Here is a 16,586-nt window from a genome sequence, read left to right on the forward strand (position 1 = left end):
GCCCAGCCGCCCGGCGCCCGCCGCTCCGCGAGCAGCGCCCCCGCCGCTCGTCGCCTGCCCCGCAGGGGCCGCGCCGCTCAACGCGCCCTGGAGTGCCGGCGGCGGCGGCAGCCTCCCACGGTTCGCGCGGCTGCGGCAGTGGCGAGTGGCGGTCAGGCGGCCGCCAGGGCAGCCAAGCGCGGGAGGCGGCGGCGGGCACCGCCCGGACCGGGGTTGCGCGGGCGGCCTCTGCCGGCCGAGGGGCGCAGCGCAGCGCCCCGCCCTGAGCCTGGCGCAGCTCGGCGGGGCGGCCCCCACGCGCACAGCCCGGCCTTTAGGAGGAGGCTCTTGCGTGGCAGCACCGGCTGCCCAGCGCGGACTGTGTCAGAGCGCACTTCCCGCTGAATCTTAGCTAACTCCTCGATGCGTGAAGAAGCTGCAGCTCAGGGAGTTTAGGAAACTCGTCCGAGGTCCCAGTATTAGAAGTCAGCATCTCTGGACTTCGATCTTATTCCGCGGTCTTCAGACTGTTCTGTAATGATCTTACCCGGGTTATAAAACCAGCCTTAAACGTGACCCCCTGGTCCTCACAAACCTTTTCACCTCCTCCTCGACAGACGTGAAGGCTGAATTAGCGTTCAACCAGTCCATGAGTTTTAATACACTTACAGAAGACCCACTACAGTGATACAACTTTAGAACACTGCTGTCACCCCAAAACGGCTCCGTAGGCCGAGTGAACCCCTTTCCCCACCACCACAAGCAACCAGCCGTCCGCCTCTCCTGGACATCGCCTAGAAAGGAGTTACACACAAGCGACCCGCTGTCCTTCTGCATGCTTTGGAGCTTCGTCCGCGTCATTCCGGGTGCCTTTTGTTCCTTTTTTGATGAATAATACCTCCACGCATGGATTTACCGCGTGTCGGCTGCTTGCTCCCCAGTCCAACATTCCCGTTGTTTCTCCCTTTTTGGCTCTTAGAACACTGCTCCGGACATCTGCACACCAAGTCTTTGTGTGGAAACATGTCTTCTTTCTTAACTTTTTAATGGCAGGTAATAAGGCAAAGGCAGGTGTATTGTTAATAGATTTTGACATTGGACACTAAAATCAGCAGCTTTAGTTCCCTTACAGAGGGGTAAAAAGACGGGTAGAGAAAAAGAAAAGGGGAAGTGAAAAGGGAAGGTGAGGCCGGCGCCGGGCTCACTAGGCTAATCCTCCGCCTGCGGCGCCGGCACCTCGGGTTCTAGTCCCGGTTGGGGCGCTGGATTCTGTCCCAGTTGCTCCCGCGCCAGCCATAGCAGCCATTTGGGGGGTGAACCAACGGAAGTAAGACCTTTCTCTCTCTCTCACTGTCTAACTCTGCCTGTCAAAAAAAAGGGGGGGGGGGAACAGAAGGAAAAAATACATTCCACTTTAGGTACGGCCTCCATCTGAGGGCTACTGTTACTCTCTGAGGATGGAAGCGCGCTAGCTACAATATTTCTTAAGGATCACAGGAAGTGGAAGAACATCCATCTGAGAGCAGGATTGTTCGGTATCCCATATGGTCGCCGATTCTAGTCCCGGCTGCTCCTCTTCCAATCCAGCTCTCTGCTGTGGCCTGGGAAAGCAGTAGAAGAAGGCCCAAGTCCTTGGGCCCCTGCGCACATGTAGGAGACCCAGAAGCTCCTGGCTCCGGTTCGGATTGGCACAGCTCCAGCCGTTGCGGCCATTTAGAGAGTAAACCATCAGATGGAAGACCTCTGTGTGTGTGTGTGTGTGTGTGTGTAACTGTGACTTTCAAATAAATAAATAAATATTTTTAAAAAAAGGAAGAAACTACAGGCCAGTGAGCTTCATCCGCATTTGGTGAAATTCTCTACTGTAATCAGTTGAGAAACATAATACTAGATTTACAATTGCTTCTCGATCAAGTGCAGATTTACACAGTATCTTTCTTTTCTGAATGAATACCAGGTATGATACTGCAGACCTAGCAAACACAGATTTTAACAGAGCAGTTGACAATTCAGACATTAACAAAAAGTGAGAGGTACCTTTCACATAGCAGTTAAGACACTGCTTGGAATGCCCATATCCCACAGTGGTTCTAGTCCCGGCTGCTCCTCTTCCGATCCAGCTCTCTGCTATGGCCTGGGAAAGCAGTAGAAGATGGCCCAAGTCCTTGGGCCCCTGCACCCACGTGGGAGACCTGGAAGAAGCTCCTGGCTCCTGGCTTCGGATTGGCACAGCTCTGGCCGTTGTGGCCGTCTGGGGAGTGAGCCAGCAGATGGAAGATCTCTCTCTCTCTCTCTCTCTCTGTAACTATGTCTTTCAAATAAAATTAAATAAATCTTAAAAAAAGATTAATTTATTTCTTTGAAAGAGTTACACAGAGAGAGAAGGAGAGGCAGAGAGAGAGAGGTCTTCCATCCACTGGTTCACTCCTCAATTGGCTGCAACGGCCAGAGCTGTGCCAATCCGAAGTGAGGAGCCAGGAGCTTCCTCCGGGTCTCCCACACGGGTGCAGGGGCCCAAGGACTTGAACCATCTTCCACTGCTTTTCCAGGCCAGAGCAGAGAGCTGGATCAGAAGTGGAGCAGCTGGGTCTCGAACTGGTGCCCATATGGGATGCCGGCACTGCAGGCAGCGGCTTAACCCGCTACGCCACAGCGCCAGCCCCCTAACACAAAGTAATTTAACAGAAACTAAAACCCTTCAATTAAGTAAGAAAAAAAGCATAACAGTACAGGAATTATTTTGAAATAATTAAAATTATAATCTAAGACTCATAATTGTATTAACTATACTCTCAGAGTAGGTCACGTAGAATGCCAAAAAGCATCTTAGGATCCACAAAACCTCACTCAATCCAGCAACGAAGCTGTTTTCCTACTTAGCCAACCAGGCCGCGTTTCTGTTTGGACACGTTTTACAAAGAAATGTCCAGTGGCCATTCTCAGGGGATATGACACTGTTTGGCTGCAGCAAGAAATAGCCAGTGCTCATCACCATGAAGGATAAAAAATGGAGAGAGAAGAGGGGAAAGTAGTAATCACTTTTGTTGACCTAAAGCACATAAACACATGACAAAATAGAGTGAACCAAACCACAGAATATGGACATATTCAAAGCAACTGCAAAATCAGCCTTTAAAAGAGAAGCATGTTAATTAACAAAATGTCAAACACTGATTTGCTGTGTGGTAACCTCCACTGAACAGCCTGGGAAAATATTCTGTTTTTCTGAATTAGGAGGAGGGTCTTGGGCAGTGGGTAAAATACTAACATCCCAGTGTCTCACACAGTATTCATTGCAAAATTACATCAAATAATGTTTAAAGGCTGATTGTCTTCTTCTCTGAACTATATTCTTTGAGCTTAAGGAAAAACAAAAGCATATTCCCAAACAAATGTTTGACCTTATGAAGGAATTTTATCTTACTGATCTTCACATTGAAAATGTATCTGCCATATATATATATATATATTTTTTTTTTTTTTGACAGGTAGAGTGGACAGTGAGAGAGAGAGACACAGAGGGAAAGGTTTTCCTTGCCGTTGGTTCACCCTCCAATGGCCGCCGTGGCCGGCGCACTGTGGCCGGCGCACCACGCGGATCCGAAGGCAGGAGCCAGGTGCTTATCCTGGTCTCCCATGGGGTGCAGGGCCCAAGTACTTGGGCCATCCTCCACTGCACTCCCTGGCCACAGCAGAGAGCTGGCCTGGAAGAGGGGCAACTGGGACAGAATCTGGAGCCCCGACCGGAACTAGAACCCGGTGTGCCGGTGCTGCAAGGAGGATAATTTGCCTAGTGAGCCGCGGCGCCAGCCCTCTGTCTTATACATTGTTATAATAATTTGAAGCATTCCAGCATTACAGACTTTTTAATAACATCAATCTCTGTACATTTTCTGTCTTGTGAAAGTTCTGAAGAATACTTAAATTTTTGTATCTTTCAAGGCATTATATTTTTTTACATTCTATGTTCAGCTTTTATTTTATTTTTAACTTTTATTTAATGAATATAAATTTCCAAAGTACAGCTTATGGATTACAATGGCTTCCCCCCCATAACTTCCCTCCCACCCGCAACCCTCCCCTTTCTCGCTCCTTCTCCCCTTCCATTAACATTGAGATTCATTTTCATTTCTCTTATATACAGAAGATCAGTTCATTATATTTTAAGAGACCAAACTAAATTATGACAATGTCTTCTGCCAATCAAGGAGTTGCACACTTGGGGCCTTTGGTCAGCTTATGATATTTGTGAGCAAGGTCCACAGCTGTTCGACCTTTCTGAAAGGGGAAAGACCACAAAATTAAATTCCAGTGATTTCCCATTTTCTTAACTCCATTGAAAAGGTAATTTATTTCTTCTTCAGTAAAATTTTTACGAATTCTTCTTTTTTCTGCAATTAATGATAATTGTAAAATATATTAGTACTTGTTAAAAAAGAGGTCTTCTTGAGACCAAACTAAGTGCTTAACTTATTCCAAGGATATGAACTATAGAGTGAGAAAATTTTATGTCCACGCTACTCCTCATTTGGAAATCCAATTTTAATAACTTTAGTACTTACTATTAAATTATACCACTGTAACTTCAATAATTTTAACTTAATCTTCTGTAATAATATTCACACCTCTCAAAAAATTTATAAACATTTATTAATTTCACATTCTTGTGAGGACACTTAGCAAACTGGTTACCTATCTTACAGATTAGGATTTTCCCAAAGGGATCTTTAACTTTTTTTAAAAGGATTTATTTATTTATTTGAAAGTCACAGTTACACAGAGAGAGGAGAGGCAGAGAGAGAGAGAGAGAGAGAGAGAGAGAAAGAGAGGTCTTCCATCCGCTGGTTCATTCCCCAGATGGCCATAACTGCTGGAGCTTTGCCGATCGGAAACCAGGAGCCAGGAGCTTCTTCTGGGTCTCCCATGAGGGTGCAAGGGCCCAAGGACTTGGGCCATCTTCTACTGCTTTCTCAAGCCATAACGGAGAGCTGGATCGGAAGAGGAGCAGGGGCCGGCACTGTGGTACAGTGGGTTAACACCCTGGCCTGAAGCGCCGGCATCCCATATGGGTGCTGGTTCAAGACCCGGCTGCTCCACTTCCCATCCAGCTCTCTGCTATGGCCTGGGAAAGCAGTAGAAGATGGCCCAAGTCCTTGGGCCCTTGCACCCACGTGGGAGACCCAGAAGAAGCTCCTGGCTCCCTGTTTTGGACTGGCGCAGCTCCAGCCATTGCAGCCAACTGGGGAGTGAACCAGCAGATGGAAGACCTCTCTCTCTGCCTCTCCTCTCTCTGTGTAACTCTGACTTTCAACTAACTAAATAAATCTCTAAAAAAAAAAAAAAAAAAGGAAGAGGAGCAGACCGAGGAGCAGACGGGTCTCGAACTGGCACCCCTATGGGATGCCGTCACTTCAGGCCAGGGTGTTAACCCACTGCACCACAGCACCGGCCCCTATAACTTTTTTTTTTTTAATAACTTCTTAAAACAGAAAAGAATATCCACACTTGTTAATTTAAACATTTAATTAATATTTTTAAGAATAAAGATATAGGCCGGCGCCGCGGCTCACTAGGCTAATCCTCCACCTTGTGGTGTCGGCACACCAGGTTCTAGTCCCGGTCGGGGCGCTGGATTCTGTCCTGGTTGCCCCTCTTCCAGGCCAGCTCTCTGCTGTGGCCAGGGAGTGCAGTGGAGGATGGCCCAATTCTTTGGGCCCTGCACCCCATGGGAGACCAGGATAAGTACCTGGCTCCTGCCATCGGATCAGCGCGTTGCGCCGGCCGCAGTGCACTGGCCGTGGCGGCCATTGGAGGGTGAACCAACGGCAAAGGAAGACCTTTCTCTCTGTCTCTCTCTCTCTCACTGTCCACTCTGTCAAAAAAAAAAAAAAAAAAGGAATAAAGTTATAAAGGTCTTTCGAAGTTTGCTTTTTATTTTTTTTTATTTTTTATTTTTTTTTTTTTGACAGGCAGAGTGGACAGTGAGAGAGACAGAGAGAAAGGTCTTCCTTTGCCGTTGGTTCACCCTCCAATGGCTGCCGCGGCCGGCGCACCGCGCTGATCCGATGGCAGGAGCCAGGAGCCAGGTGCTTTTCCTGGTCTCCCATGGGGTGCAGGGTCCAAGCACCTGGGCCATCCTCCACTGCACTCCCGGGCCACAGCGGAGAGCTGGCCTGGAAGAAGGGCAACCGGGACAGAATCCGGTGCCCCAACCGGGACTAGAACCCAGTGTGCCGGCGCCGCTAGGTGGAGGATTAGCCTAGTGAGCCACGGCGCCGGCCCGAAGTTTGCTTTTAAAAACACGTTCATGGGGCCCATGTTGTGGCATAGCAGGCAACACCGCCACCTGCAATGCTGGCATCCCATATAGGTGCTGGTTCATGTCCTAGCTGTTCCCCTTCTGATCCAGCTCCCTGCTAATGGCCTGGGAAAAGCCTCAGAAGATGGCCCAAGTGCTTGGGCACGTGCTACCCATGTGAAGCTCCGGATGAAGCTCCTGGCTCCTGCCTTTGGCCTGCCTAGGCCTGGCCATTGTAGCCATTTAGGGGGTGAACCAGCAAATGAAGATCCCTTTCTCTGTCTATCCTTCTGTAACTCTGACTTTCAAACATCTTAAAAACAAAAACATATTCATCTTAAAAAAAAAAAAAAACAAAAAAAAATCTTAAAAAACAACATAATCACTACTTATATGAATGCTCAGCTTGAGCAAAACTCAAATAAACTGCCCTATGGGGAAGGAAGATTTTAACTAGTTTTTTTTTTTTTTTTTTTTTTTTTTTTTAGGGCTACCTCTACACAGAAAGAATACATAGTTTGTATCTGTAAGCATATTTTCTGGTGATGTTTAATAGTTTAAGCTTTTCAATGACTGTTAATTCATGTCACTGTTTGTAGATGGTGGTGAGAACTATTCTGTATTGCCACTTGAGGTTGCTAGTGAGATTCGAAGGACCGGATATAGTTGTGCTGAGTCATCCTTAGAAAATCATGCCCTCACAGGCCAAAACCATTAGCTATTTGTCCACTTTTATTTTTTTTAAAGATGTATTTTATTTATTTGAAAGACAGAGTTACAGAGAGAGGTAGAGACAGAGAGAGAGGTCTTCCATCCGCTGGTTCACGCCCCAGATGGATGCAACGGCTGGAGCTGAGCCAATCTGGAACCAGGAGCCAGGAGCTTTTTCCGTGTCTCCCCCGTGGGTGCAGGGGCCCAAGGACTTGGGCCATTTTCCACTGCTTCCCAGACCATAGCAGAGAGCTGGATCGGAAGAGGAGCAGCTGGGACTAGAACCAGCACCCACATGGGGTGCCAGCACTTCAGGCCAGGGTTTTAACCCGCTGTGCCACAGCGCCAGCCCCTGTCTACTTTTCTGAAGAGCCACAGTGCAGACCTTTTAAAGCAGAAGAGAAACGTTTGAGAAATCAAAGTGATGTTTCTTAATAATATTATTTAGAATACAAGCTCCATGAAGGCAGGGATTTTTGTCTATTTTGTTCACCACTATATCCCCAGTACCTAGAATATCTGACAAATAATAGATAGTTATCAATAAATACTGAGAGAAAAAAGGTATTATTGATAAAACTGTCTCAAAATTCATCAATAAAAGTATCCTTATTTTTAAGTCTACTGGAAAACTGTGGTTATCCAGAAACAGGTTTCAGTTTCATTTGCTCAATTAATTGAACTCACTTTAATCAGGAATAGATAGGTTATTGTAATTTTGGGAACACTGAGGCACTGGAGTTTAGGTAAAGCCCAGCTTTCCACTGTGCCTACCATTTCCCTGACTCCTACACTTAACATCTGTGTCCAAATCCACAAATATTCCTGCAAAGTCTGGGCAGCCTGGAAAGAGGAAGCAGCTCCCTAATCCAACCATCTCCTCTGCTGCTTCTTAACGTCAGCCAAGCGTTAGGCAACAGCAGGGGAAACTGGACAAAAGGGCTTAATTCTAGAAACTCTTATTTTCAAACATTCTCTAGATACCTGTGGATCCTGAAGGAGAGCCTTGGGGAAATCCTTAAATGTTTAGTGTGGTAGTCCCTTCCCAAAACAATGGATGCAAATTTAAATGTAAGCAAATCTTTGTGGCTAACAGGTTAAGCCAACGCCTGCAATGCCAGCATCCCAGGAGTGCCCACTGGAGACCTGGCTGCTCCACTTCTGATCCAGCTTCCTGCTGATGCACCTGGGACAGCAGTGGAAGATGGCCAAAGTGCTTGGGTCCTTGCCATCCACATGGGAGACCACTACAAAAATCTGGGCTCCTAGCTTCAGCTTGGTACAGCCCCAGCTATTGTGGCCATTTTGGGGAACAAACCAGCGGCTGGAGAATTCTCTGTCTCTCCCTTTCTGTCTGTAACTCTGCTTTTTAAATAAATTTTTAAAAACTTTTAAAAAATTAGTGATAAATGCCCCAATATGAAAGGGAAATTTATCGAGGGACAGAAAAAAATGGCAACATACTAAATATTACTAGTCTGCTTGTGAAAAAGACTTAAGACAAATGGAATCATTAACTTTTTTTTTTTTTTTTGACAGGCAGAGTTAGACAGAAAGAGAGAGAGAGAAAGAGTAAGGTCTTCCTTCTGTTGGTTCACCCCCCAAATGGCCGCTACAGCTGGCATGCTGCACCGATCTGAAGCTAGGAGCCAGGTGCTTCCTCCTGGTCTCCCATGCAGGTGCAGGCCCCAAGCACTTGGGCTATCCTCCCCTGCCTTCCCGGGCCACAGCAGAGAGCTGGACTGGAAGAGGAGCAACCAGGACAGAACCGGCGCCCCAACCGGGACTAGAACCCGGGGTGCCCCCGCCGCAGGCGGAGGATTAGCCTAGTGAGCACAGCGCTGGCCCGGAATCATTAACTTTCTGACAATTCCTTTCTATATTCTAAAAAAGCAAGCCAAGTTATTAGCTATTTGGTCAAAAATATGTGTGGTATTTATGAGCTAAATACCACTTACCAGTTCTTAGGGTCCTTCCGTATAACCAATGAGTGACCATCATTCTGGCCATTTCATGAAGCTAGCAGGTGATTTTATGTAAACAGATTACAGAATATATTTAATTGCTAAATATCTGTTTTTATGACACGTTGTCATAAAGTATATTTACTACTAATTCAATGCCAAGTCTTTGACAAAAACAAGATTTCCATGTGCAACATGTTTCTATGGAAAAAATACCCATTTTCTACTGAAAATATTACTTCAAAAAGTGGGTTTTTCCATAGTGGTACTTAGTATTGATTTGTAAGCAGACCATTTGACCTAGAAAAAGACCTAGATATAAAGAGTAAATTTGAAATCTCTTTCAAAGTTTTGCAAGTAAAAAAATAGCCAGGGGCCAGCGCTCTGGCGCAGCAGGTTAAAGCCCTGGCCTGAAGTGACAGCATCCCATATGGGTGCCGGTTCTAGTCCTAGATGCTCCTCTTCTGATCCAGCTCTCTGCTATGGCCTGGGATAGCAGTAGATGGCCCACATGGGAGACCCAGAAGAAGCTCCTGGCTCCTTGCTTCGGATCGGCGCAGCTCCGGCTGTTGCAGCCATCTGGGGAGTGAACCAGTGGATGGAAAACCTCTCTCTCTCTCTGTCTCTACCTCTCATTGTAACTGTCTTTCAAATAAATAAAATAAATCTTTAAAAAATAGCCAAATAAATATATGTAGGAAAATGCTTCCTGGATATACCAAGTCCAAATGTCTCTGTAATAAATAATGGTGGATCTATACATGTTATTAATTTCTAGATTATTTTGACATTAAGGAACTAAATGACTTATTCTTACTACGCAGGTTAACTTCAAAGGAATAGAAGAAAATTATCTTTAAGTATCTGTGATAAATTTGGAACGGTGATAAAACTGAAATGTTAACCCTGTAGTCAAATAAAATTGCCCATAAGTCAAGGAAGACGCATTTTGATTTTTAAGCAGGCTTTAAGATTTATATACTATTTGCCTCTTCAATTTTGATTGTCTGAAGCATGATAATTATGAATAAAACCTTCTGCAAAGTCTCTGAAGCACTTGTGCAAGGAAAATATTTGTGTTCTTAAAATAGAAATGTGGTCTGGAGGATAGAACAAGGGCTTCTGGATAGAGGGTTGCATTTAATTCTTAATTCTGCTGTTTATCATCTCATTATGCCTTAAAATGGTAATGAAAGAATACTTACCTTACAGTATTATAAAAATTAAAGGAAGTAATGTCTATAAAATACCTAACACATAGCAGGTACTTAATGAATATTAATTTCCTTCTGTTCCTTCCCCAGCTGGCAGGCAGTGGGTGAGCAAGCAACAAGAAGAGGAAAGTCTCTTTGTCCCTCATCAGATTCAAGAACTGTCAATTAAGAGCCATTAATGATGCAACTTAAAGCAACCATTCAGCTGTCCTCTTCATTCTTAGGAACATATAAAATGTAAGTTTATTTAAAAATTAAATATATTCACTTATTCCTCCAGGAGTAGTAGATTCAATACTGAGCTGTCGTCTTCTATGTGGGGTCAGCAGAATTTCTGCAAAATATGGAAAACATTTATCATGTTTAGTGTATGAATCAGAGTAATAGCATATCAATTCCAATAGTATATTTCTTTTCTCCCCTTCCTAATGGGAATCCTTACAAGATTAGGAAGAATTTTTAAAATAGCAGAGACTAAGGCTATTCCCTGGGTACATCTTCAGATCACTGGTTACTTAGAGACAGCTTTTCTTTTCCACGTGTTTTACCCTCTAGCTTTTAATATACTTGATGCTTTACATGATAGTTCAGAAAGTATAGTCATAATTATAGCTTTAAAGGTGCTAATTAATTACTTTTGTTACAGATAAGTGATTTCCTTAGTTCACTTTTATATCTGTCTTCAACTTCCACAATGACTTTGTGACGATCACATTGGTATGGGCAAGAGTGCAAGAGGTTGCTAAAATTTCGGCTATTCAGAGATTGTCCTACTGCTATGCAACCTAAAAGAAAACAAATTAAATTGATGTATAGATTTTATAAAATATAACAAACTTATGAAAGCAAATATCTATATGATGATGACTGAAGTAAAACAAGGAACTCAAATATCTCAAGAAATTCAAAGTCCTGGGGCCGGTGCTGTGGCGCAGCAGGTTAAAGCCTTGGCCTGAAGCACCGGCATTCCACATGGGCGCCGGTTCTAGTCCTGGCTGCTCCACTTCCCATACAGCTCTCTGCTATGGCCTAGGAAAGCAGTAGAAGATGGCCCAAGTCCTTGGGTCCCTGCACCCACGTGGGAGACCTGGAAGAAGCTCCTGGCTCCCGGCTTTGGATCAGCGCAGTTCCAGCCGTTGCGGCCAATTGGGGAGTGAACCAGCAGATGGAAGACCTCTCTCTCTCTCTGCCTCTCCTCTTTCTGTGTAACTGTGACTTTCAAATAAATAAAAAAATCTTAAAAAAGAAATTCAAAGTCCTACAAACACAATACAATGAAATAAATGTTGGAACAGAAGGATGAACCCAGTTATGGTGACACAGAAAAGCAGCATCTGGCTTGGTCTTTTTCTGAGCAGGAGTCACTATTGACAGCAGATATTCAAAAGAGGTGAGAGGTGATTCTTAGACCTGGTCAATGTGAGGTGTTTTTGTTTGTTTGCTTAACACTTTATTATGGAATTTTCAAATACAACATTCAAGGAAAGAATATGATGAACCCACATGTATCTACCACCCACCAGCAATAATAATAATTACTTTTTAAAAAAGATTTATTTGAAAGTCAGAGTTACACAGAGAGGAGAGGTGGGGGCGGTCTTCCATCCGCTGGTTCACTCACCAACTGGTTGTAATGGCTGGAGCTGCACTGATCTGAAGCCAGGAGCCAGGAGCACCCCCTAGTCTCCCATGCAGGTGCAGGGGCCCAAGGACTTGGGCCATCTTCTACTGCTTTCCCAGGCCATAGCAGAGAGCTGGATCATCAGCGGAGCAGCCGGGACTAGAATTGGCGCCCATATGGGATGCCAGCACTGCAGTGTTTTATATATATACTATATGATATAGTGCTTTACAGACTATATCACAGCGCCAGCCCCAGTAATAACTAGTTGTATCTTATCTACACTCCCACCTACTCTGTTTTGTCCCCATCAATATGGGATTAAATTATCATGCCTAAAATTTAAAGTATCATTTCATCTGTAAATACTTCATATATTAGGACTGAAAAAGAAATATCACTCAAAACCATTATACAGCTAAAAAAGCCATACTTAATATATCTAATGTCTAGCTTTCAAATTTCCCTTTAATTTCAAAAACTTATTCTTGGTTGCTTGAATCACGCTTCAAACAAGGTCCATTGTTAAATTTGGCGCATATGTCTCCTGAGTTGCTTTTAATTTATCACCTTTCTTCTATTACCTCCTTGCTATTTATTTTTTGAAGACATTAGGCCATTTTAATTACAATTTCCCAAATGCTGGGTTTTGCTGACTGTATCATTTAAAATGTTCTTGGGTACCCTAGGAGTAATTAGATCTACTTGTGGATTACTGATCAGATTCGGGTTGAAGCGTATTTGCTAGAACTCCTCATATGTATTATTATGTGCTTCAAACTGCAGTATATTCAAAGAAACAAAATCTCTCTATACATGTTAAGACAGACAATAGGCTCGGATAATGTCAACAGTACCATTCATTATAAAGTTCCCCTTCAGGGAAAGACATGTGGCACAACAGGGTAAGGTGCCTCTCTCGATCTCCACATCTCATGTGGAAGTGCTAATTTGAGTCCTGGCTACCCTGCTTCCCATCCAGCTTCTTGCTAATTAATCCTGGGAGGTAGCAGATGGTGATTCATGTTCTTGGACCCCTGCCATCACATGGGAGTTTTAGGGTCTTAGCTTCTGTCTGGCCCAGCCTTGGCTGTTTTAGGCATTTGAAGAACAAGTGAACCAGATGAATCACTCTCAATCCTTCACACTCTCTCCCTAACCCCCACCTTTTAAGTATATGGGGAAAAGTGCTCTGTCAGCATCTTACCCAATTATATTAGTGGCTCATTCCTAAAGGACCAGGAGAATTTAGTCAGGCAAATAGTTGATGAGGGTGAAGATATTTGGGGTATAATAAACATGTGCAAAAGCATAAAATGTGAAAAAACATAGTGTGATCATCAAATCAAAAGTACTCTGGTATTGGCCACAGTACAAGGCATAAAGAGGAGTGTGGGAGAATAGTTAAGGCTGGGAAGGGTTGCAGTGAGACATACCAAGAAGCCATGTTAAGGAATTTTTAACTCCTTTCAAGGCAATGGAGAACTACTAACATGATTTCATTTGTCTTTGTAGAAAGGCCAGTGGAAGGCAAGAGATCAGTTCATAGGTTGGCTTCAATAATCCAAAAAACAAATGAGATTCTAAAATAAAGTATTTTAAGGGAGAATGGAGAGATTTCTGAGGTAAAATTGGCAGGATTTAATAATAATGAGCTAGTGAGCTAATAGAAAACTTTAGGCTGATTCTCAAGTAATTTGGTAACCGAATGGCAAAGTTTAGAATGAGCATACCACATTTTTGACAGACTTAAAGAGAGCAGATGTGCAGTATATCCAATTAGTAAAAGCAAAACAAAATTTCATAAGGTTTTGAAAGTTTGGCAGAAAGTTTGTTTCAGTGACTTAGAGGGAGACATTTAGCATTCCTTAGCATGGTAACAGGATAAAAAGCACACATTAAGAAAAGAAGTCAGTACAGGCATGTAGCCTAGTGGCTCTGGCTCCTGGCTCCAGCTTCCTGCTAATGCACGTCCTGGAAGGCAACGATGATGGTTCAGATAACTGGGTTCCTATCACCCACGTGGAACACTTCGATTGAGTTCCCAGCAACTGACTTTGGCCTAGACCCTCCCTGGACACTGTGGACATTTGGGTTGTGAATCAGCAGATGGGGGGGTGTCTTTGTCTTTCTCCTTATCTCTCATATAAATAAATTTTTTAGAAATTTTAAGGGCTGGTGCTGTTGCATAGTAGGCTAAGCCTCTACCTGGAGTGCCGGCATCCCATATGGGCACTGGTTCCTGTCTCGGCTGCTCCTCTTCTCTTCTGATCCATCTCTCCGCTTGTGGCCTGGAAAACAGTGGAAGATGGCCCAAGTGCTAGGGCTCCTCCACCCACATTGGAGATCTGGAAAAAGCTCCTGGCTTCAGACTGGCTCAGCCCTGGCTGCTGAGGCCATTTGGGGAGTGAACCAGTGGATAGAAGACCTTTATCTCCTTTTTTTTTTTTTTTTAAGAAATTTTTAAAAAGTTAATAGCAATATGCATACTATAGTTGGGGGTAGGAGAGACTTGAACCTGAAAGGCTGCTAGAAAGCGGGTGCACTAATTTAGGTATGAAGCAAAAAGGGACTATCTGGGAAAGAAAGAAAAATCATATTTGATAGGAAATGTAATGAGACAGTATAGTCATGGATGACTTAAAGTCTAAAACCTGAGAGATCAGAAGCATAATGGCAACACTGATAGAAGACAGCAATTTAAGAGGAAGAAGGATGTTGTGTTTAGCTTAAAGTAACATGAAGACATTTTCAGTGAGCATATTCTGCAAGTAGAACAATAAAGCTACATACCAAAGTAGAAGCCAAATGTTTGAGACACAGATTCTAAAATCATCAGTAAAATGGCAAATAACAATATAAAAGTTAATGAAGTGACAGAATTGAATAAATGCTGGAGACTATGTCTCAGGGAGAATACCTGCGGAAATGTGGTAGGAAGAGAAAAACAAAGCAAAGAAAGTGAGGGCTGAGTTCTATTCATCTTTGACCACAATGCCTGCCACAGAATAAATACTCCATAATGTTTGTGAAATGAATGGGTGATCTCTAGGAAAGAAAGAAACTAGGAAAGAACCATCTCAAACAAACTAAGAAGTGACCAGGGGTTAACAATTACAGAACATTCACTCTGCCAACTGGAATACTTTTGACTAAAGGCTCCTAGAGTTTCTTGGTTCACAGCATATCAGGTCAAAACAAATGCCTAATCATTCTGTTAGGTCGAAAGCAACTTAGTAAGTATTTATTTATTTATTTATTAAAGCTTTTTTTTTTTTTTAAAGATTTTTGTTTATTTATTTGAAAGAGTTACAGAGAGAGGTAGAGACAGAGAAAGAGTGATCTTCTATCCATTGGTTCACTCCCCAAATTGCCACAATGAATAGAGCTGAGCCAATCTGAAGCCAAGATCCAGGAGCTTCTTCCAGGTTTCCCACGTGGGTGCAGGGGCCCAAGGACTTGGGCCATCTTCCACTACTTTCCCAGGCACATTAGTAGGGAGCTGGATTGGAAGTGGAGTAGCTGGGATTCAAACTGGAGCCCATATGGGATGCAGGTGCTGCAGACTGGGCTTTAACCTGCTGTGCCATGGTGTCAGCCCCTAGTAAGCATTTATGTTCTAACAACTCATTAGTCATTTGAAAAAGATATATAATTAAATTGGAAGAAAGTAAGGAATTACAAATATATTTATATTTACTTCCTAATGGAATGTGTGTACTATAGACAGAACAACTTCTCAAACTTCAGAATCAAACTGGACACTGTCACCTTCATTTTCTGTTCCACATTAATTTTCACATAGGCCTGGCATTTTATCACAACCACTGAAAACCTAGCCTTACAAAGATATGACATCAAGATCAAAAGGAATACAGTACAATCTAATGCCAAAACATGAGGTAGTAGTTCATTTAGTATGCAACAGATATTATTATTGTATTTCCTATATAAATTTTAAAATACTATGTAGTACCCTTGTGAGTTGATTGCAAAACCCCCAGGGAACATGGGTGGACAGTTTGGGAACTATGGATTTACACTTTTTTTTTGTTTAAAGATTTATTTTATTTATTTGAAAGAGTTACAGAGAGAGGTAGAGACAGAGAGAGAGGGAGAGAGGTCTTCCATACATTGGTTACTCCCCAAATGGCCGCAACAGCTGAAGCTGAGCTGATCCAGAGCCAGGAGCCAGGAGCCAGGAGCCAGGATTCTTCTGGATCTCCAACATGGGTGCAGGGGCCAAAGAACTTGGGCCACTTTTTTCTGCTTTCCAGGCACATTAGCTGGGAGCTGGATCAGAAGTGGAGCAGCCGGGACTTGAACTGGTGCCCATATGGGATGCCAGTGCTGCAGGCTGGGGCTTTAACGTGCTGCTCCTGGATTTACACACTTCTGAGGAAAGAATCTCAAGGAATGACAGTCAACATTGCAGAGATGTGAAAGTGGGTAAGACAGGTGGGTCTTTGGTACAGTGGTTAACACACCATTTGGGGGGCCGGCGCTGTGGTGTAGTGGGTAGGGCCACTGCCTTCAGTGCCGGCATCACATATAGGCACCAGTTCAACTCCTGGCTGCTCCACTTCCCATCCAGCTCTCTGCTATGGCCTGGGAAAGCAGAGGAAAATGCCCCAAAGCACCTACATGGGAGACCCAGAAGAAGCTCCTGGCTCCTGGCTTCGGATTGGTGCAGCTCTGGCCGTTGCGCCATCTGGGGACTGAACCAGCAGATGAAAGACCTCTCTCTCTCTCTCTTGCCTCTCCTTTCTCTGTGTAACTCTAACTTTCAAATAAATAAA

General features: G+C 43.9%; 1 protein-coding gene across 9 annotated transcripts in view; it reads right to left on the reverse strand.

Moving 5' to 3' along the window:
- Window positions 1-3,835: 3,835 nt before the first annotated feature.
- TERB1 (telomere repeat binding bouquet formation protein 1) overlaps window positions 3,836-16,586 on the reverse strand; it is a 46,577-nt gene continuing 33,826 nt past the window's right edge. Inside the window, exons 15-17 of one of the 9 annotated variants that reach the window (XM_051846872.2) lie at window positions 10,802-10,951; window positions 10,435-10,500; window positions 3,836-4,370 (exon numbers count right to left, since the gene is read on the reverse strand). In XM_051846872.2, the coding sequence (XP_051702832.2) occupies window positions 4,183-4,370; window positions 10,435-10,500; window positions 10,802-10,951 (404 nt within the window). In that variant the 3' untranslated portion in view covers window positions 3,836-4,182. Of the gene's footprint in view, window positions 4,371-6,728; window positions 7,374-10,157; window positions 10,501-10,801; window positions 10,952-16,586 lie in introns of those variants that run through there. The other 8 variants (XM_070062566.1, XM_051846870.2, XM_051846873.2 and 5 more) reach the window with 8 other exon arrangements.

The sequence above is a fragment of the Oryctolagus cuniculus genome, chromosome 18 (genome assembly GCF_964237555.1).
Source record: "Oryctolagus cuniculus chromosome 18, mOryCun1.1, whole genome shotgun sequence".
NCBI classification, from domain to species: Eukaryota; Metazoa; Chordata; class Mammalia; order Lagomorpha; family Leporidae; genus Oryctolagus; species Oryctolagus cuniculus.